This window comes from Eleutherodactylus coqui, chromosome 6 (assembly GCF_035609145.1).
Source record: "Eleutherodactylus coqui strain aEleCoq1 chromosome 6, aEleCoq1.hap1, whole genome shotgun sequence".
Lineage (NCBI taxonomy): Eukaryota > Metazoa > Chordata > Amphibia > Anura > Eleutherodactylidae > Eleutherodactylus > Eleutherodactylus coqui.
Window position 1 is genome coordinate 244,633,435 of NC_089842.1, and position 21,285 is coordinate 244,654,719.

The 21,285-nt window shown below is 43.7% G+C and overlaps 1 protein-coding gene across 1 annotated transcript; it reads right to left on the reverse strand.

Moving 5' to 3' along the window:
* Positions 1–2,209: 2,209 nt before the first annotated feature.
* Positions 2,210–20,589, reverse strand: LOC136631674 (C-reactive protein-like). The gene is made up of 3 exons (XM_066605962.1): positions 20,564–20,589; positions 6,214–6,280; positions 2,210–3,959 (listed from the first exon to the last, which is right to left on the reverse strand). Exons 2-3 carry the CDS (start codon positions 6,275–6,277, stop codon positions 3,343–3,345), a joined length of 681 nt encoding a protein of 226 aa, XP_066462059.1. The 5' UTR covers positions 6,278–6,280; positions 20,564–20,589; the 3' UTR covers positions 2,210–3,342.
* Between the last annotated feature and the right edge of the window lie 696 nt (positions 20,590–21,285).

Consider the following 21,285-nt stretch of genomic DNA (forward strand, 5'->3'; position numbering starts at 1 on the left):
TTTACTTCACCTCTCTCATCTCCTCACTATCGCACAACCCTAAACGTCTCTTTGACACTTTTCACTCCTTTCTCAGCTCTAAACCAAAGCCCCCGGTGACGGATCTCAGTGCTGAATTGCTGGCTGCTTCAAAAAGAAAATTGATGACATCCGTCAGAAATTAACTTCCCAATCCCAGACTAGCCCTGACTCTAGTCTCATCGATACTGCATCTAGCTTCTGCTCACTGTCTGTACTCAGACCAACAACAGAGGAAGAAGTCTCCAAATTGCTTTCCTCGGCTCGCCCCACCACCTGCGCTGGCGACCCTCCCCCCTCACATCTCCAGTCCCTCTCCCCAGTGGTCATCTCCCATCTCACCACTATGTTCAACCTCTCTCAGGCCTCTGGCATCTTTTCCTATTCTTTCAAATATGCCATCATATCCCCACTGCTAAAGAAGCTGACTCTTGATCTCTCCTTTACCACCTACATCCAATCCCTGCCCCGAACACCTCAAGAACATCACAAGAATCCACTCTTTTCTCATCATGGGCATGCTAAAAATGTTCACTGTTGCCCTTATCCACTCCTGCTTCAATTATTGCAACTCGTTGCTGATCGGCCTCCCCCACACCAGACTCTTCCCTCGTCAATCCATCCTGAATGCAACAGCCAGGCTCATCTTCCTGTCCAACCGCTACTCGGACGCCTCTGCCCTGTGCCAGTCACTGCACTTGCTGGCCGGTAAATACAGAATTCAATTTAAACTTACTACCTTCATCCACAAAGCCCTCCATAGCGCAGCGCCCCCCTATATTGTATCCCTCATCCATAGCGCAGCGCCCCCCTATATTGCCTCCCTCATCTCAATCCATCACCCAGCTTGGGCTCTCCGCTCTGCTAACGAAACTAGACTGAGCGCCCCTCTAATTCGAACTTCTCATTCTCGCCTCCAAGACTTCTCCAGAGCAGCACCGGTCCTCTGGAACGCACTACTAAAGGCTACCCGAGCAATCCAGGACTCGCAGAACCTCAGGCGTGCTCTAAAAACGCACCTCTTCAGGGAGGCATACCACATTCCCTAAACAAACCCCTCTGTACTCCACTTGATAACATGCTCCCTGACCTACTGACTGCAATCCCTGCTAGCCACCATCAACTGCCCCTGCAGTCATACCGACCCTGCCATCACGCGGCTTAATGTCTAACCATTGTCTTTGTGTATAGCATTCCTCACTCCCCACCCCGCCATACCGTCCACATCTCCAGCCCTTTATCTTTTGTATAACCCCATTATTTGTAGTATGTAAGCTCATGGGAGCAGGACCCGCACCCCTACTGTTTCCACCAACTGATTACTATGTAACCGTGGTTCTGTAATGTTTGTAAGTTTGTCTCTCTGTATCCCCCTGTCTATGTAAGCGCTGCGGAATATGTTGGCGCTATACAAATAAAGATTATTATTATTATTTCATTGTGATAATATAAATTCCTAACCACACCGCCAAAACCACGTCCCCTTTGACCTTGGTGGGTATTGTTTTTGTGACAAAGTTGGCAACCCTGCAAAGCAGTCGATTGAAGTCAACGGAGCAGGATTGCACATATGTGGCAATACACTTCGGGACAAGCCGCGTCTGGGCTGTCTGCATGACAAGTAAAACCATGTCAAGAGACAACCCATTTAATAGTGCCCCAGCATTGTGGCCTGTTTTGGTGTTTTTGAGGGCACATGATGTGGAGCACTGCTTGGGTTCCCCTTCATTACCTTGAGCAGAACCCCACCAAGAGAGTGGACCCTATATAATATTATACTTCCTTTGTAGCAACCATTGTAGGAGGAATGGGTGACTGGATGAAACATCCCCCAGCGATGTTAGCAGATTGCCCAAGACCTACATCAAATCTTTTAAACCTGTTGGAGGTGAATAGGTTTGTCTGTGAATGTGGCCAGTCTGAGAGATGTGGTATTGGCAACTTCATCTAGTGGAGGCACAGCGATTAAACACAAGAGCGAGAATAGGTTTAGTATACATTATAGTATAACTATTTAGCTTAAATGTATTGCATGGCACCATCCTTTTTGTCTGTTCCTTCCTGTGTTCACCCTGCTGGAAGGGTAGCATCACTGTGTGCTCACCCATTCGTCAAATAACTCCATTTCCATGATGCCTTAGAACATTGACTTATCACATACATAGAAGAGGCATGGAGAGCACGTTGTCACATGTATTTGGGTATAAAGCATATCATAGAGAATTTAACAATAAATAACTAGTTTTCCATTTACTATCTGGTAGATTGCGGCAGGTCAGAAAACATAACAATTTGCAAGTGGAAGAATGGGATGAAAATTCAGTGTTAGGGAAGCTGGTAATCTAGAAGGAACCTGATGGCCTTTTGGTATTCCCATCCAGCTGAGAACAAGTGGAAATGCAGATGTGTGATCACAGGATCAACTATGTCCATGACAACCAAAGACTTAAAGTGGTTCCCTTTTCTCCTGGTCTTTAACACTGATGGTCTATGGTTATGAAAGGATATCATGATGAATTGGTGGGGTCCAACCCTTGGAGATGTTACCAATCAGCACAACCACACGGGGGTCTGTTCTTCATCCTGTAGGTTTGTCAATTTACTAGAAGATAGACCATCAATGTTAATGTCTGAAAGAACCATTTAAGTGGAGAAGGCCAGATGTACAGTATGTGTAGCCAATACATTGTTGAAATAGGGGATGAGGTAAGGTAAAGACTAGAGTTGCTCACCGCATTCAGACAGATTTTTTTTAGAAATATGTCCAAAGACAACATCTGTACGTTTTGTGTTTATTCTTCTCCTTCTTCTGTTCCTCTGGAGAAGAAGGAACAAGTGTGGTTGGCACTACTGCCTTGTAATGCTGGAGTTCCAGGTTTAAATCTGACCAAGTGCAACATTTGTATGGAGTTTTTCAAAGTCTATGTAGATGTTGCCCTTGATGAGATTTGAATCTAAGAGCCCAGCACTGCACCACTACCTTTGCTCCCATTGACTGTAATGGAATCGGGATCGGGTTATCCCAATTATTTTTGGAAAATCGGTCTGATCACTCTTGACTCCATTATTCCAATAATCACTCATCGCTAATGAAGACCCCCAAAAACCTTATTCCACAACTGCCTCTTAGGACATTATTATGTGCCCAAGTTGGTGACACATTGTAATCTCTAATAGAATGAATCATCAGCGTTTTATTTACCGATTGCCATGGCAACTGACCGTAACATGCGTAACACAGAAATAAGAGGTTGAAGCAGCTATAAGGATTGGGTGTAAAGCTTATTATAACATGTTTGTAAATTATAGTGCTGGAGTTTTCCTTTAATTGATAGGCAGACAGGGGGCGGTATTTTTGGCAACATATCCTTCATGCTTAAACCTCAGGGCCCTCCAGGTAATCACATTGCCCCTTATGTTATCGTGATAAAGAAAATCTGTGACTTCTTCTTTGGTCAGGGCCCTGTCCCACAGGTTAACATCTGCAATGTCACCAATGAAGGACTGCGATTTATTAAAACCTCCCCCGTATAAATCCTGCTCTTCCCCTATAACAATAAAAGGCACACCAGAAATACTTTCTCCTTTCTGGAAATTTCTCTTTTCATAATAGTCACCATCGAGCCATAGCTTTACGTCTCCAGCATCAGAGGTCCAGCTGACGCACAGGCTCGTCCAGTTTCTGACAAACGGCTTCTTCAGGATGATACGTTGATCTCCATATATTGAAAGGGAAAACATGTTTTTCTCCCTTCCTTCTACTAGAAAGGAATTATCTCGTCTCCTTGTGGCCAAAGAAAACAGTGTAAAAAACTCATCTTTTGCTGTCTTGAATCTCATGCAAAGAGATATTTCTGTAAATGTCACATTCTTGTCAGGTAAGAGTTGAACGTAGGAGACTTCTGGAGTGTCGGGGAAAGTGAAGAAGTCGTCACCCAAGTCTGTAAGAGGAAAGAAGTGTTTGAAATCCACTGGAATAACTACCAGTAGGGAGGGGAAGTTATCAAGCAAAAACTAGCATATAAAAGAAGAAAATTTGGGGCAAACCTAACTTGTGCAAAACATGTGAATTTTTAGTATTTATGCTCCTCTACATGTGGCTGCAGGGATGCTGCCTCCTACTCCTCCATATGTGGTTGAAGGACTCCTACCACTGCAAAGCGAAAATTGAACTCAAATGTCATATCACTGCTAGCGCCCATATTTACCTAATACCTAATTACCTATACTAATACAAAGATACACAAGGGCAGATAAAAACACAACAGAAAGCAGAATCAGATAGCAGAGGGGCATGGCACAAGTGCGAGATACTGATGAATAGCGACCCACGCTCCAGCCACATATTGGGTGGGGGAGTGGCTGCTAGCATTATCCTTGCACATAGATAAGGCATACAAAGGATGCCAAGTCCCAAGACCCTGCCTTGAATAACTTTGTAGGACTCCTACTTTCTACATTCACCTCTTTACATTTAGTTATGTTATGGCCTTGGGCATATTATTCAGCACTCAGTACCCATAATGACTAAGTGACAACAGAATGTTAAAAGTCTTTGTAATTTTTTTTTATGAAAAACTAACATTTTCCATTGCCATAAGTATTCAGACCTCTGGGTGCCTCACATTTCTCTTGATCATCTTTGAGATGTTTCTACATCTTTATTGGAAGCCATCTATGGTAATTTCAGTTGGTTGGACGTCATTTTAAATCGGCACTTTACCATTAAAGCCTTTAGTATTAAGATGCTGTAATATTTGGAGTACTGGATTCACTCATCGCTACGTGAACATAAAATGTTTGGGGAAATGGTTGTAAATGTTTTAAGAACTGTCGAGCCGAGGATTGGGCTTGAACTGTTCAACGTCCACAGCTTGGTCTTGCACGTTGTGGGAACATGACAACAGTAAATTAGTGTATATTACATGTTGGTCTATTATACCACGTAGTATACTATGTGTTACTGTGGAGCAGCAGAATATTCGGTGAATCCTGTGATAATATCTTGTATCCCTGGTATACTCTACAGATTGCATCTACTACAGAGAGAGAATGCAGTCACTGAGCTGTAGACCTCTTAATACCTGGGTGTTGCAGAGCTGAGTGTATATAGCTGCATGTAACAGTACTGAGTGTGCATATCTGCATGTAGCAGTGCTGATTGTATGTACTTGCATGTAGCAGAGCTGAGTGTGTGCTGCTGCATGTAGCAGAGCTGTATGTGCATGTAGCTGCGTGTAGTAGACCTGAGTGTATGTAGCTATGTGTACCAGAGCTGAGTGCGTGTACCTGCATGTAGCAGAGCTGAGTGTGTGTGGCAACGTGTAGCAGTGCTGAATGTGTGTAGCAGCGTGTAGCAGAGCTGAGTGTGTGTAACAGTGTAAAGCAGAGCTTAATATGTGTAGCAGCATGTAGTAGAGCTAAGTGTGTGTAGCTGAGTGTAAAAGAGCTGAGTGTGTTTTGTTGCATGTAGCAGTGCTGAGTGTGTGTAGCTGAGTGTAGCAGTGCTGAGTGTGTATAGGAGCATGTAGCAGTGCTGAATGTGTGTAGCAGTGTGCAGCATTGCTGAATGTGTGAAGCAGCATGCAAGGTAGTTTTTTTGGGCATTGTCTGGCAGCATTGTATGGAAAACATGGCAATTTTGTAGGCAGTAGATAGCAGTATTATTTGGATATTGTATGAAGTTATAAGGTAGCCATAATATGGCAGTGCAATTTGGGTACTGAATAGTTGCAATGTGTTGGCATTGTCCAGCAGTATCACTTAGTTTTGTATGACAGTAATCAACAGTTGGGTAAATGTAAATATTGTATTTAGCTGTGTTATATAGAATTTGAAAATTCTGAGAACTACAACTAGCAAGTAGGGGGGCCTCCTGTACTCTACATGTTCCAAAAACCCATCCCAAGAGCAGAACAGAGAAGGAAGCCCCAAGCCCTGGTAATAAGTACTAGAAAAAGATGTATAATCCCTTCTTCTGCCACATAGTACAATGTTTGTGGTTAGAGGAACACATTACTTTTCTGATCCCCTTGCTTTGCTGCTGGGAAGCACAGGAGGCAGTTAGATGGTGGAGGCCCCAGCGCAAGTGCCCCTTTTTGCCCTTATAATAGATCCTATTATCTCAGTAAATATGGCTACATTGGAAGAGATTGTACTTTAAATCACTAGAAGTAAAATCACATTTCACTCTACCTGTCTGGCATAAGGTTCCAGATATAATTGTACATAAGATCGTCCAGATCAGAATCTTCTCCATATCCTGCCGAACAATATTCATATTAACAAGCATGTATTGAACATGAAGCTAAACTTTGAAGCTACAATTTTCACTAAATATTAGGAATTGCTTGAATTCTGCAGAAATTCCTATGCCTGCCCCTGCATACAGTTGCAAAGAAAAGTAAGTGCACCCTCTGGAATTACCCAGATTTCTGCATTGATTATTAAAATGTGATCTGATTGTTATCTTAGTAGAAATTATAGGCAAACAAAATGTAATTAATAACATATTTTAAAAAATTTAACACTTATAACAATAAAGTAATATTGAGCATACAAATAAGAAATCGTAGGTATCAGTATTTTAGAAATTACAATGAGAACCGTATGCTTGAACAAATACATTCAAATACGTAGCAAATGAGGGACATCAATGATTTATTAAGCTGGGCATAAAGCAATAGGAACTCTGGAGCCAGGTTGTCCCATCTCTTCTGAATTTGTCTTATTATTTTAATTTTAGGGAGGGGGGTAGTACTTCTTGTATGGGGAATGGGGGGGGAGTTATAAAAGATGGCTAATTTGAAAGTATATCAAAAAGTCTGATTGAGGGATGTTGAATCTAGAAGTCAACTCCGAGAATAGTAGAAAGCGCTCATTAGCCCAAGATTGTTTAGTTTGAGTAAGACGTAGTTTTTCCCAGTTAGAGACCTATGTTGCCCTGGATGATAAACGATCCAAAGCAGGACAGGACTCAGCTCACATCAACACGCCAGGGATTTGCATAACACATAGAACATCATGCACCCTGAACAGGACTATTCACACCACATGTCCGGCTACCTGCACAGACACTCAGAACACATAACTGTTCACACCTAAACACACTGAATATGCCAGGTCACACCTCATGTCCGGCCACCTGCACACACACATAGAACATGACACTGTTCACACCTATACACACTGAACTAACATGCATGCATGCAAAACCCTATGGTGAAGGGAAACCAAACTCTTCTAGCAGAGGAGCTGGTATATATGAGCAGCAGACCAGAGGGATTGGCTGGCTGGAGAAATCCACACTCTGTAGAGCTGTGCTGCTGAAAATCCATATAGAACACCAGATCGCAGCAGTACAACCTGGCAGTACCTCCCCTTTAAAAAAGGGGCCTCTGAACCCTTAGGGCATAAAAAAATGTGCCCCTCCTCGAACAGACATGTCACAGGACTTATCCTAAAGGCCTGACACCAACCTACCAACCACACGAAAAATAGGAGGGAATCACCTATTGTGCTATTTAAGCAGGACCACTGCGCCTTATCCAAAAAAGCCACCAAACAGTAGCCCACATAGAGAGTGCACAAATCCATAGGGGAAAGGATGGTAACCACTCCTACTGACACAACATAGCATAAGACTTATCCTTCCGGGTCTGATGTAGACGCAGATGTGTGAGCAAGGAGGGGAATAAAAAACAGGTGCATAACAAACAGGGGGGTCTGGTGCAAAGGGTGAGGCTGTTGATTATGTTATGTTCACCAAGCGCATGAACAGCACACCCAGAGGGGAATAAAAATGGCAACCTCCCCTGCCAACACAACAATGCATAAGACTTATCCTTATGGCCCTAATGGGGAAGGTGCAAGCTTCTGGCTTGCCAAAGATAGAATAAGGCAAACCAACAGAACAGGAAATTGATCACCTCCAATGTCCGGTCACCTACCCAGAACATGGCACCATTCACAACGACAAACAGAAACCCCACTCAGATCTCTCATGCATGCAGATAGAAACAATAGCTAGTGGAAGTATCCTCACACCAGGGGAAAAGAGAGTTAAACACCAAACTAACCTAAAAGGAATGGTTTCAGGCATCACCCACCTGAACACATGTGAAATCAGACGTCAGGAGGCCACACCTGCCAAAGAGAAAAGGAGGGATCCGCAAAATATGTAGATGGGGAATACAGGTGTCCAGACTGCCTTCAGGGGAAGTGAGAGAAACACTTCCAACTAACATGCATAACACCCAGGGGAGAGTGGGAATGAGATCAAATGAATAAATGACTGGCTTTTAGATGCTTGCATCCGGTTACGCCTCTGTTGCATCTAGTTCCTCCATAAACTAAAGAACTGCACACACTGAACACCAAACAAAAGTGAACTGCGAACTGGACTCACGGCCAGACATGACATAGGGACAGAGCTTTGACTAAAACATGCACCAAACATACCTGCCCACATAACCATATGGAATAGCTATAAAAGTATGAGGAATTAGTTTGTGAATTGGCGAAGTCACTTAAGCCCGCGATCCCACTTCAAGGGTCTTCATTGTCTCACAGGTCTAACGAGACAACTACCACGTGAAACCTGCCGGCATGCTGGGCGATCATCCCAACAGGGACGGCCCCACACTGGAACCTAGAGACCTACCTTGCCCTAAATGGTTTCTTTTTTTAATACTACGGTTAAGGATTTGTTATTTTGAGGTATTAACTTTATAATAAGAAAGATCTCGATTATGGTAGTTAGAGTAGATAGATTTAATAAGGCCAGAATAACCATAATAACGTGATCATTATTGAAGTTATTATACCGTAAACAATCGTCCACATACAGGTCCATTTTATGATCTTTATCTCCGACTTGGCTTCCAACGAGATCCTGACCTTATATACTCCGCCAAGGATTCCATTAGTAGGGCAAAAATTAACAGTGACATAGGACAGCCTTGTCTAGTTCCACTGCTAATTGAGAAGGACTTTAACATGAAGCCTGAAGAGTAAACATTCGCATTGGGCGAAGAGTACAAGGATATGGTTGCTGAGAGGAAGTTTCCCCAGAAGCCAAATTTTACAAGGATAGTTTTCAGGTATCCGCAGCACACCCTGCTGAATGAGGAGCAGAAAAGGACTTTGAAAGGACTCAACAAACTCAATTAGATTAATAAATCATCTTGTTGCATCAGAAGAGTGTCTGTTTGAGATAAAGCCAACTTGATAATTTTGGATTAAGCTTGGTAAAATTTTTGGAAGTCACAAGGTCAATATCTTTCTGAAAATTTTTATATCAGAATTTAATAGTGAAATGGATCAAAAATTTTCAGGAATAGTGTGTGGTTTACCTGGTTAAGGGAGTGCGATAATTGAAGCATTTAGCATTTTCGAAGGGAAAGAGTCTTTTTGGGCAGCGTATTGGAGATCTTTAAGAGGTATGGGGTGACATTGCTGGCATTTTTTTAATAATATTAATTTTAAATCCCCAGGGATTTATTTAGTTTTAGGGAGGAATTGGTGTCCAAAATTGCAGGGACTCAAGAGACAATGAGGACCCTTGTCATGGCCTTGTGAGCTTAGAATTATTGGCCAAAATTCGAATCAATACCTCGTATGTACTTTAGCTATTCCATCTACCTATGTGTGTTGGTATTCTAAGTAAGTGTTTTGTTGGTTGTCAGTAGGGATGAGCGAGTATACTCGCTAAGGCACTACTCACTCGAGTAATGTGCTTTAGACGAGTATCTCCCTGCTCATCCCTAAAGATTCGGGTGCCGCCGCGGCTGACAAGTGAGTTGCGGCGGGGAGCAGGGGAGAGCGGGCGGGAGAGAGGGAGAGGGAGATGTCCCCTCCGTTCCTTCCCGCTCTCCCCCGTCGCTCCCTGCTCCGCGGCGGCCCCCGAATCTTCAGGGACGAGCAGGGAGATACTCGTCTTAAGCACATTACTCGGATGAGTAGTGCTTTAGCGAGTATACTCGCTCCTCCCTAGTTGTCAGTCATTGTTGGATGTCTGATCCCAAGTCCAGTTTGTAGTCCAGGTTGTTATTGTGTTCAGTGTGTATGCACAATCCTCTACATCAATACCTCCCATCCAACCTATATTTGGGTTGGATGCAGATAGGTCGTTTCCCCCACGGGCTGCCCGAGCATGATAGTTTGCTTAATATTTGGAGAAAAAAGTGTGAGTATGATAAATGGGGTGTTATTAATTACCCCTTAGTGACCACCCATATGTATGTTCACGTCCTGGGTGCCTGGGCTTTAATCTCCAGGTCTGTAAAAACACGCTGGCCCTGTAAACCAAAGCCCCGGGGTCTGTGCATGTCACAGCTCCCTGCTATCAGCTACTGGAGGTAGCTGACAGCTGTCATGGGACACTACGATATGTGACCCCGAGTCACGCGATCACCGTTATCGAATGAATAACAGCGTTCGCATTAAAGTTAAAAAAAAATTAAGTTTCATCTCTCCTCACCGATCAGATCTACTACTCACAAACTACTCACCTCTGGCCTCCGCAATGTCCGAGGGTGATCTGGTCCTGCAAGGACTTTCCGTCGGCTTTTGAGCATACGCACAAGAGAGAAGAGCCCAGGGAATGTAAAATCTCCCTGCTCCTGGCTATAAAAGGTAGCCGAGAGCAAGCAGATCCATTGGATAATGGCAATCATGTAAAGTTAAAAAAAAAGTTTAAAAAGTATTGTATCCATGAGGGGAGATAAAATCCATGGACCTTCTCTGGCTTCTGCAGATGCGCCCATTAGCAAAATGGCACACGCATGCGCAGAAGCCAAGGATTACCCCTGAAATTTAAAATCCCTCTGCTCCTGGCTACCAAAGGTAACCAAGAGCCTGGATATTTCATGGTCATGTAATGGTCATGTGATCGCCATTATCCAATAGATAACGGCAATCATGTAAATGTGAAAAAAATTAAGTTCCACCTTCCTTCGCTGCTAGCAATTGCAGATTTCGGATGTGTTTCAGCCGTGGTAATACGCAGATCAATCAAATGCATTGGATTACGGAATTCCACTCACAATAGCATGTTGGGATTATATAATCCACTCGCAGAAAGCACAGCGCAGCATCTTCTATTTTACTGCGGATATATGCGACATAGAGCCCATGCGCTATGGTCGCAGATATGCCCACAACCCAAATGCAATTATATCGCGTATGGCCTGCGGATTCCGCATTATAGCTAAGCGATGGCACAGGAAATATAAACAACCAAAAACTGGGCTGCACATGACCGCCTGTGTGAGTAGGCAGGCATGCGCAGTACATTACATGTACAGTTAGCAGGGCTATGGCTGGGATCCACTGGGAACCTCCGCAAGTGAATACCATATACCGACATGTGAGCCCGGCATTATTCAGCTCATTACCCATAATGTCTATGTAATTTACAAGAAGCCCCGGGATCGCTCGTCGTCCGCAGTTCCAGGAGCAGCTTGTTGAGCCCCTATTCTGAGACCGACGCACCTCAGCAAGCCTACGAAGCCTCACAGAGCGCCACTTTACACCCCATCCTGCCTCTAAGGTCAAGATATACCCCCCAAAAAAGTTTTGGGTTTGCCGCAAGCATGGAAGGAGAAAGGATATGTGGTTTTATTGCCCCATGTGCCTATCCCAACCAGGCCTCCATAATCACCCCTGTTTTGAGACATACCACACAGCTTACATTATTACTGTTAGGTGAGATTTAGGCGATTCCAAAAAGGGGGAGTGCAGGGGAAGATTGTTTTTAGGGAGTCCATTTTTTTCTGCACAATGGGGCCTGGAATTTATTCAGTTGTGCCCTGCAATCCAACGGGTGTTCGCTCCATTATAGGCCTAGCCATGTGTCCTGTAAGCAGATTGGGGCCACAATGGGGATGTTTCTGAACACGGTACAAACAGGGGGATCCATTTTGGGGTGTATATCTTCATTCATGTGTGTGCTGTACAAAAAAAAACAACTGTTTTTAAAATGACACAATTGCCAAAAATATTTCCTTCTGCTTTTCTTAGATTCATTTAAAAACTGTGCAGTCAAAATACACAGTACACCCCTAGATGAATTTATTGAGGTGTCCAATTTTCAAAATGGGGTCATTTGTGGGGGGTTCTCCATCATTTTGGCCGCTCAACGGCTCTACAAGTGGGCAATGGGGCCTAAACCACCTTCAAACAAAATGTCTGTTCTGAAAATCACCGGCTGCTCCTCTCAGTTTGGGCCCTGTTGTGCATCCAGACAGAAGATTAGGACCACAACGGGTATATCTCTGGACACAGGACAAAGGGGGGGATCCCTTTTGGGGTGCAAATACTCATTTTTATGTGCAGAAAAAAATAGTTTTTAAAGTGACATATTTACAAAAATATGAAATTTAATACTCTGGCCAAAAATCCTGTGCAGTCAAAATCCTCCCTCACTCCCTCAGTGAATACATCAAGGGGGGTAGTTTATAAAATGGGGCCATTTGTGGGGGATCTATCTTTCTGACACTTATGAGCCTTTGTTTGCCTTGGCTTGTTGGAGGAAAACAAAGTGTTCCTCAAAATGTTAATAATTAATGTTAAATTTGTACGTCTCCTAAATCGTTAAAAGAAATTACTTTATTCTGGAAGCACATTTGAAAAACTTTAAACAGATGGAAATATATATCTTATCAAAAATGTGTACAGTATGTTTGCACAGATTTGAGATATTACAGTTGAAAATGTGAAAGAAAATGACAATTTCTTCATAATTTTCCCAATTTTGGCACTTTTAATAAATATGCACAAACTCTATTGGTCTATGTTTATCACCTAAATGACACCCTTTTTTTTATTTAGCATGGGAAAAGTATATATGGGGACAAGCTGTGTTTGTAAGTCTGTTAGTATCTGCTACATTAAGTGAGTTTCCTGAGCGCAAAAGATGTCGCATTTGTGCTTATTATCTTTCTTCCAGAAGAGGAAATGTTTAAAGGTGGATCTTAACTACCATTTAACAAATTGAGACATTTGGTGCTGTACTTCCTAAGGATATACCAAAAAATCTTTACAGTCCTTAGGAGAACCGCAAGGGAGCAATGAAAACTTATAACAGAGAACAAACTTAAAACTGTCAAAATTAAATCTGCTTTGAATAGTATAGCCATAAGCCCACAATAAGCTTTAGGGTGGCTTCACACGAGCGTGATTATGTGCGTGCATACGTGCACAAAAACATGCGTCTATTACAACCACTGCATTCCCTAAGGTGCTTTCACATATCTGGGTTTTACAGGCATGCGCCTGTAAAGATAGGACATGAATGCACCATAGAGAATGCACACATTGCCTTCAATGGAGCTGCGGCTGCTACCGGCGGCTCCATTGAAGGCAATGGACTGCCGGCACCCCTGAAGTGATTTTCAGGGAAGAGCTTTAAGTATAAGCTCTTCCCTGAAAATAATCCCTTTTAGTGTAAAAAAAATATAAATAAATAAAAATATATATATACTTACCTGTCCACCGCTGCCGTGTCCCCGCGGGGATGAAGAACACATTTGTTGCATGCGGCAGATGTTTTCTTCAACCCTGCGGGGAGTAAAGAATTCCCTGCTGCACCTGTCCCAGATTTGACAGATGTGGCAAAGGAATTCTTCATCCCCGCAGGGAATAAAGAATTCCCTACTGCAGCTGTCACAGATGTGACAGATGTGGCAAAGGAATTCTTTATCCCCGCAGGGAATAAAGAACTTCCTACTGCAGCTGTCACAGATGACAGCTTTGGTAGAGGGTCCAGCTGCCGGCACCCATTAGTTGTTTTTCAGGGAAGGGCTTTAAATATAAGCCCTTTCCTTAAAAAACAAGCAAGCTAGTGTAAAAAAAAAAAAAAAAAAAAACACATACTCAACTTTCTTCAGCTGCCATGGCTCAGCCATCAGCCCCTGCAGTGATTTTCAGGAAAGGGCTTTAAAGATAAGCCCTTCCCTGAAAATCTTCTCCAGCTGTAGTAAAAAATATACACTCACCTGTCCGCTGCTGCCGGGGCTCAGGCGTGTCTAGCCACAGCTTGTTATCCATGCCTGCTGAAAAGCTTCAAAGCAGTACAGGGAGAGCAAGCAGCGGCTAGATGCACCTGAACCCCGGCAGACAGGCGAGTATATATATGTTTTTTTTTTACTACAGCTAAGGATGATTTTCAGGGAAGGGCTTATATTTAAAACCCTTCCCCGTAAATCGCTGCGGGGGTGCCGGGGTCCTATAGCTTTCAATGGGGCAACACCATCCCCATTAAAATAAGTGGGAGAGCTTCGCGATCCGGTACGGATGAATGGCTTTTCCATTAATTTCAATGGGAAAAATTGATTTGACTTACAAGAGTTTTAGGTTAAGAGCTCCGTCACGGAACAAATGAAACTCTTAACCCAAGCCACCACTGTGCTTTACGCCATTCCTGACCAAACAAGGAAGGCCTTTTTCTTTGTGTGGTCTTGGGTTCTTCTTGAGGTGCAACAGAGGACTATTTGGTGAATATAAATTCCTCTTTCTTAAGAAGAAGAAATTCTGTGTGTAACTCCGTTTGTGAAGATCAGGAGCTTCACTGGGAAGACCCATTTATAAGGAATCTTTTCATCTCCTAGAATTTCTGTATATTTTGCAATTTCTCTCCTCTTAGCTAAAGTGGTAGGCGATAGGTCTGAGAAAAGAAAGATCTGCTGGGAATGGTCCAGGAGATGTTTGGCTTGAGAAGAAGCCCTTAGGAGAGCGTCCTTAAAAAGGAAAACATGTAGTCTTGCAAGTCTGTCTTCGGCACTCCGGAAGGTATGTTTTTAAGCTCGGGTACTCTATGAACTCTGTCGGTCAGGAAGTCGGTTTGTTGAGCGTCGGGGATAAAAGCGATGAAAAGATCTGTGAGTTGAGAATCATAAATGTTTTTGGAATGTTTCTGAATCTTATACTAGTCCTCCTCGATCTATCCTCCAAGTCTGGCAGCTTCAACTAGTGTGTTGTGAGGAATCACAAATCCTCCATCGTCTCCTCGAGGTGTGAAGTACGTTGACTGATGGCTATGATATCGCTGTGATAGAGGAAGTAGCGTCTCTATTGTCTTTCTGATTGTTATCTTTAACCCCTTCCCGACACGGGGCGTAAATGTACGTCCTGGCAGAGGGTTACTTAACGCAACAGGAGGTACATTTTCATGCTGGGGATAGGGCGAGATCAGGAGAGATCCTGTGCTATCCTGGAAACCGACTGTCCCCGATAGCCTGGCTCCTGCTGCAACAGCGGGGGTGCATCAGGACAGCAACCCCCACTGTTAACCCCTTACACGCTGCGATCTATGTAAAAGCTACACAGACGAAGCACACTACCTCTGTGACGTCATTGGGCTCTCGCAATGTAATTGCAGAGAGCCCGGCAGGTTACTATGACAACAGGACGCCACCTACAGGCGTCCTGTATTGTCAATGCCTATGATACCTATTACAGGGCTATTGTTATTGCAGGGCAGAAGTCCTGCAATGCCTTATCATAGCGATCATAGGTGCAGGTCCCCCACAGAGGCACAAATAGTATTAAAAAAAGGATAAAAATAATGTAAATTAAAAAAAAAAAACTTTTTGGGGCTTTTTCCCATATTAGCATAAAATTATTATTTTTTTAACTAAAATCCCACATGTTTGGTATCACTGTATCCATAATGATGCGTACAATAAATTGAACACGCCTTTAATCCTGCACGGCAAAAAGCGTAAAAAAGCCCCTAAAAAAACTGAGGCAAAATGCTTATTTTTGTATTTTGCTTCACAAAAAATGCAATAAAAGTGATCAAAAAGAGCCGCATGTACCTAAAAATGGTACCAATAAAAACTATTCTCATTATACTCATAGATCTATACTCATCTCACAAAAAATAAGCCCTCACAGAGCCCCGTCCATGGAAAAATAAAAAAGTTATAGGACTTTGAATGCAGCAATTTAGAAAAAATTATAATTTTCAAAAAGGGGGTTTTATTGCAGAAAAGTAGAAAAACCTAAAAAAAAATATAAGAATTTTGGTCTCGTTGTAATCGTACGGATCCACAAAAAAAATGTATTGTGTCATTTATGCTGCAGGATTAAAGCTGTAAAAAAGAATTGATTTGTTTTCTGTCCCTGTTAAAACAATGAATAACACTTTTCCAATATAGTCTATGGACCCAAAAACAGCACCCATAAAAACTACAGTTCGCCGCATCGACGGAAAAATACAAAGTTATGGTTTTTGAAAAATGGAGATGAGAATGCGCCAAAAATTGTTTGGTCCTTAAGCCCAAAACAGGCCGTGTCACTAAGGGGTTATGGTCTTGGAAATTAGCTTTTAGTGTCTCTTCCTTGGTTTATGTAGACGGAGGATCCGAGAGTGACTCTTCTGTGTTCCATCTGGTGGTATAGAGTCTGTTTTTGTATTTTGAGATGAAGCAATTTGAGATGTAATCTCTTGTTTGGGCAAGATGTCCTCTTTGTTCGGTGAGACACTTGAAGCAGGTATCACCCGGGGGTCAGGCTGGCCAATTTGGAGGAAAAACTACCTCTGCCTGAGCAGTATGAATGATAATGGTGAAAATGAATGGAGGAATGGAGGAGGCGGAGCTGCGGTGATGAGGTTCCAGTGCAAAGAAGTAATTCCTTTTTTGGTGGAAAAAAGGCTGTGGGCATTGAATTTGAGGTGCTGCTAAAAAAGTGGCTGTGCAAGCCGTGAGGGTTGTCCGTGATACAACGTGTGGGTCAGGAAAAAAAAACACTGATATGTTGGCGCGACCTTTTAGACACGTGTGCACTTGTTCGCATTTTTAAAGGAGTATAACTTTATTTGATTAAAAAAAAAAAAAAAAGCATGACACGCTGAGCGTTTCGAGGCACATGCGCCTCTTCCTCAGTCTCACTGGAGACACACTGTATACAGTCCACATTGTGATACAAGATTGTGATAATGGAATGGTATATGATGTGGGTGCATCAAGATAGATATACTGTAACAGTGATATTACATGAGGAAAGCAGTGATAAATCAGAAATGGATATAAAAAAACAGAAAACCTCTTCCATAGAGGGTGACCTATCATCCATCCATCCATCATGTACATAAAGCTCCCAGATCCCATGAGGCTCCATAGAAGGTGACATATCATCCATCCATCATGTACATAAAGCTCCCAGATCCCATGAGGCTCCATAGAGAGTGACATATCATCCATCCATCATGTTCATAAAGCTCCCAGATCCCATGAGGCTCCATAGAAGGGGACATATCATCCATCCATCATGTACCTAAAGCTCCCAGATCCCATGAGGCTCCATAGAAGGTGATATATCATCCATCCATCATGTACATAAAGCTCCCAGATCCCATGAGGCTCCATAGAAGGTGACATATCATCCATCCATCATGTACATAAAGCTCCCAGATCCCATGAGGCTCCATAGAGGGTGACATATCATCCATCCATCATGTACATAAAGCTACCAGATCCCATGAGGCTCCATAGAAGATGACATATCATCCATCCATCATGTACATAAAGCTCCCAGATCCCATGAGGCTCCATAGAGGGTGACATATCATCCATCCATCATGTACATAAAGCTCCCAGATCCCATGAGGCTCCATAGAGGGTGACATATCATCCATCCATCATGTACATAAAGCCCCCAGATCCCATGAGGCTCCATAGAGGGTGACATATCATCCATCCATCATGTACATAAAGCTCCCAGATCCCATGAGGCTCCATAGAAGGTGACATATCATCCATCCATCATGTACATAAAGCTCCTAGATCCCATGAGGTTCCATAGAGGGTGACATATCATCCATCCATCATGTACATAAAGCTCCCAGATCCCATGAGGCTCCATAGAGGGTGACATATCATCCATCCATCATGTACATAAAGCTCCCAGATCCCATGAGGCTCCATAGAGGGTGACATATCATCCATCCATCATGTACATAAAGCTCCCAGATCCCATGAGGCTCCATAGAGGGTGACATATCATCCATCCATCATGTACATAAAGCTCCCAGATCCCATGAGGCTCCATAGAGGGTGACATATCATCCATCCATCATGTACATAAAGCTCCCAGATCCCATGAGGCTCCATAGAGGGTGACATATCATCCATCCATCATGTACATAAAGCTCCCAGATCCCATGAGGCTCCATAGAGGGTGACATATCATCCATCCATCATGTACATAAAGCTCCCAGATCCCATGAGGCGTTCCCTCCTAACTGTCCCTCAAGCCTTACATTAGATTCTGGCTAAGTCTGTGACATCACATCTATAGGTATGGTTAGTAGATTGCATAAATGTATTAGACCAGCATGAGATGACATACACAATATAAAGTTATATACAATATAATCAACGGGGGTGGAGCATTTATATTTGTGGGATGGATGGATGGAGGGAGGAATGGAAGGAGGTGGTGGAAGGTGTCTATGGGCAGATGTTGCTCTGAAAGGAACGAATTGTGTATGTATGAGGGATAGTAAACGGAGATAGTTACTATGAAACATATTGTAAGGCGGACTGGGAGGGGAGCGGCTGCTGGAAGAGGGAGAAGTATGTAAAGAGTTGAGAGGTGTACACTCAAGAGGGGGCTTAGCAGCCGATAGGGTCAGCAGGAAGGGAGGAAGGGGAGAGAAGCACAACTGTGGGGGGAAAACTTTGGATTATAATATAGGCGGCTGTGTGTGGAGAACTTAGGTGCAGCTGCGGGAGAACTTACCACCCGTGTGTGTAAGCTGAGTGTCGGCTGGTGTTCCGGCAGGTGAAGGGGCTATGCTAGCGGCCAAGGTCTCTGCCTGAGATGTTTATAACATTGTGCTCTTCTGCTTTATGTGCTTTAGACCATTATCTAAGTGCCCTTAGAAAAGCATCATATCTGAGCATATAGGCGATTTATCCATCTGCGCCACAAGGTGGCAGCTGATGCTCATAAAATAGAAAGTCCTTTAGAAATAATGTTTAAACTGCCAATGCAATCCCAAAAGAATCCAAAACTCTCCTGGATCTCCAGTTCCCAGCCATAGGGCATCAGCAGGCTGTGGGAAGTCAGAAAGAGTGAGTGAGGTGCAGCTTACTGCAGTGAGGTCAGCGCCCTCCAGCGGGGGGGAGATTGACGCTAATGCACTAAAGCGCTGTCTCAACGCAAGAGCACCGGTGCTTCAGCGGGTCTTCCACTTGGTGTGAGGAGCACAACCATCCCACAGGGCAATGCTGCAGAGTGTTTTCAGTGCCAGGGCAACACCGCCGGAGCCACCCTCGGAGCCGCCGGGAGTGGAGTGAAGAGGCCTGGCTCCACATGTGGGGAAGACCACATGCCACTCTGAAGACCATCGGGCAGCGGGATCCATGATAATGTCCCCCGCGAGTTCACCTCAGTAGGTAGCAGGAGGTTTGAGGAGGGGGATTCTGCATAAGCGGACAGGTGTCTTTTGAATTAGGTGTTGTTTCAGAGCTCCTCTTCTGCACGTTCGCTCATTCAGGATATAAGCTGCACCCCCCCCCCCCCCCCCAGTAATGTTTTTTATTGACAACATTGAGTAATCATCCGCCAATGCAAGGAGAAAAAGTAAGTGACCTTCTGTGCTAATGACTTCTCCAAGCTTATTGACAAAAGATGTTTCAATTAAAGCGGTTGTCCAGTTTTAAACTATTGATGGCCTGTACTCAAGATAGGTCATCAGTGGTAGATCGTCATGGGTCCGTCACCCAGTACCCCCAGCAATCAGCTGTTCACAGGGTCTTTGTGCTTGTACACTGAGCATATTTCTAAAGGAAGCAGACAGCTGCGTTCCCACTTCAGTGGGATCAATGAGTGGAACAGGTTGCCACGGGAGGTGGGGAGTTCTCCTTCAATGGAAGTGTTCAAACAAAGGCTGGACAATTATCAGTCTGGGATGATTTAGTGAATCCTGTACGGAGCAGGAGATTGGACCAGATGACCCTGGAGGTCCCTGTCAGTACAGAGATCTCTCCCATCATCTATTATACCTAGGACTGTAACAAGGGGGCGCTCTAATAACTATGTATAGATATATCAGGAGTCAGTACAGAGATCTCTCCCATCATCTATTATACCCAGGACTGTAACATGGGGGTGCTCTTTACTTCTAGAGGAAAGCAGGTTTCATCACCAACATAGAAGGGGGTTGTTTACTGTAAGAGCAGTGAGAATATGGAACTCTCTGCCTGAGGACGTGGTGATGGTGATCTCGATAAAAGAGTACAAGAGGGGCCGGGACACCTTTCTTGAGAGCTACCACATTATATCACTGATTACTCAGAAGGGTCGGTGATCCGGGGATTATTCCGATTGCCAGATTGAAGTCAGGAAGGAATTTTTTCCCCTGAAATGAGGAAAATTGGCTTCTACCTTATTGGTTTTTTTTTGCCTTCCTTTGAATCAACATTGGGGGTTAATAGGCTGAGTTGGATGGACATAGGGCTTTTTCTCAGCCTAAAATACGATGTTGCTATGTTATAAATGCTCGGCTTCTCATTATATTAGATACACGGCTTACCTTCCAGTCTGAAGAAGTGTCAGAAAGCTCCGTGACCCGCAATGTGAAGAGGGGACTGATCATGTATAATATATATAAACTGTAAACCACACCTGTGACTTGTGAGGTTCAACTTCCTGTTTTTATGTTCCGTTACCTTGTACAGATATTTAAAGCTACGTGAACAGAGTGTGACAGGTCAGGGGGTGCAGGACCATCCAAGACCCCCTATCTATTCTCCACTGTCAGATCAGATCCCCTACTGTTGGAAGTGTGACCAGATCTACAATAGTCTGTGAGTCCTGGGACGGACATACCAGACCAGCACTGGACACGGTGATACACGAGGAGTCCCAGGTACAGATGTAGGAATTGTTAACATGACTGGCGCATCATCTACCCTCTTGTATGTGTCACTGCCCCAGGTCAGGAATATGTCGGCCCCTGTGTATGGGCATGGGCTCACCAAAGGAGAAAGGAGGAGGAAACATGGCCTGGGAAATCACCTGGAGGAGTTCCTATCTTTGGCTCTGCATGTCAAATCCCTTTATTCCAATATTCTGCACCAAATGGGCGTTCAGACAATCAAATCCTCCCTTGACCAGGACCCTCTGATGCCTGAGACCCTGGGGGCTCTTATTCTTGATGCAATCCATTTTATGCTTAATAATAGCTATTTTACCTTTAGCAACACATTTTATTCGCAGACCAAAAGGACAAAATCTGCACCTGAAAAATGCATT

Bases quoted from the DNA above. Each gene is read 5' to 3' on its own strand.
- LOC136631674 (XM_066605962.1), bottom strand. From the start codon at position 6,277: ATGGAGAAGATTCTGATCTGGACGATCTTATGTACAATTATATCTGGA. The intron at 3,960-6,213 runs GTAGAGTGAAAT...TTCCTCTTACAG, and splicing joins TGGAACCTTATGCCAGACAG to ACTTGGGTGACGACTTCTTC.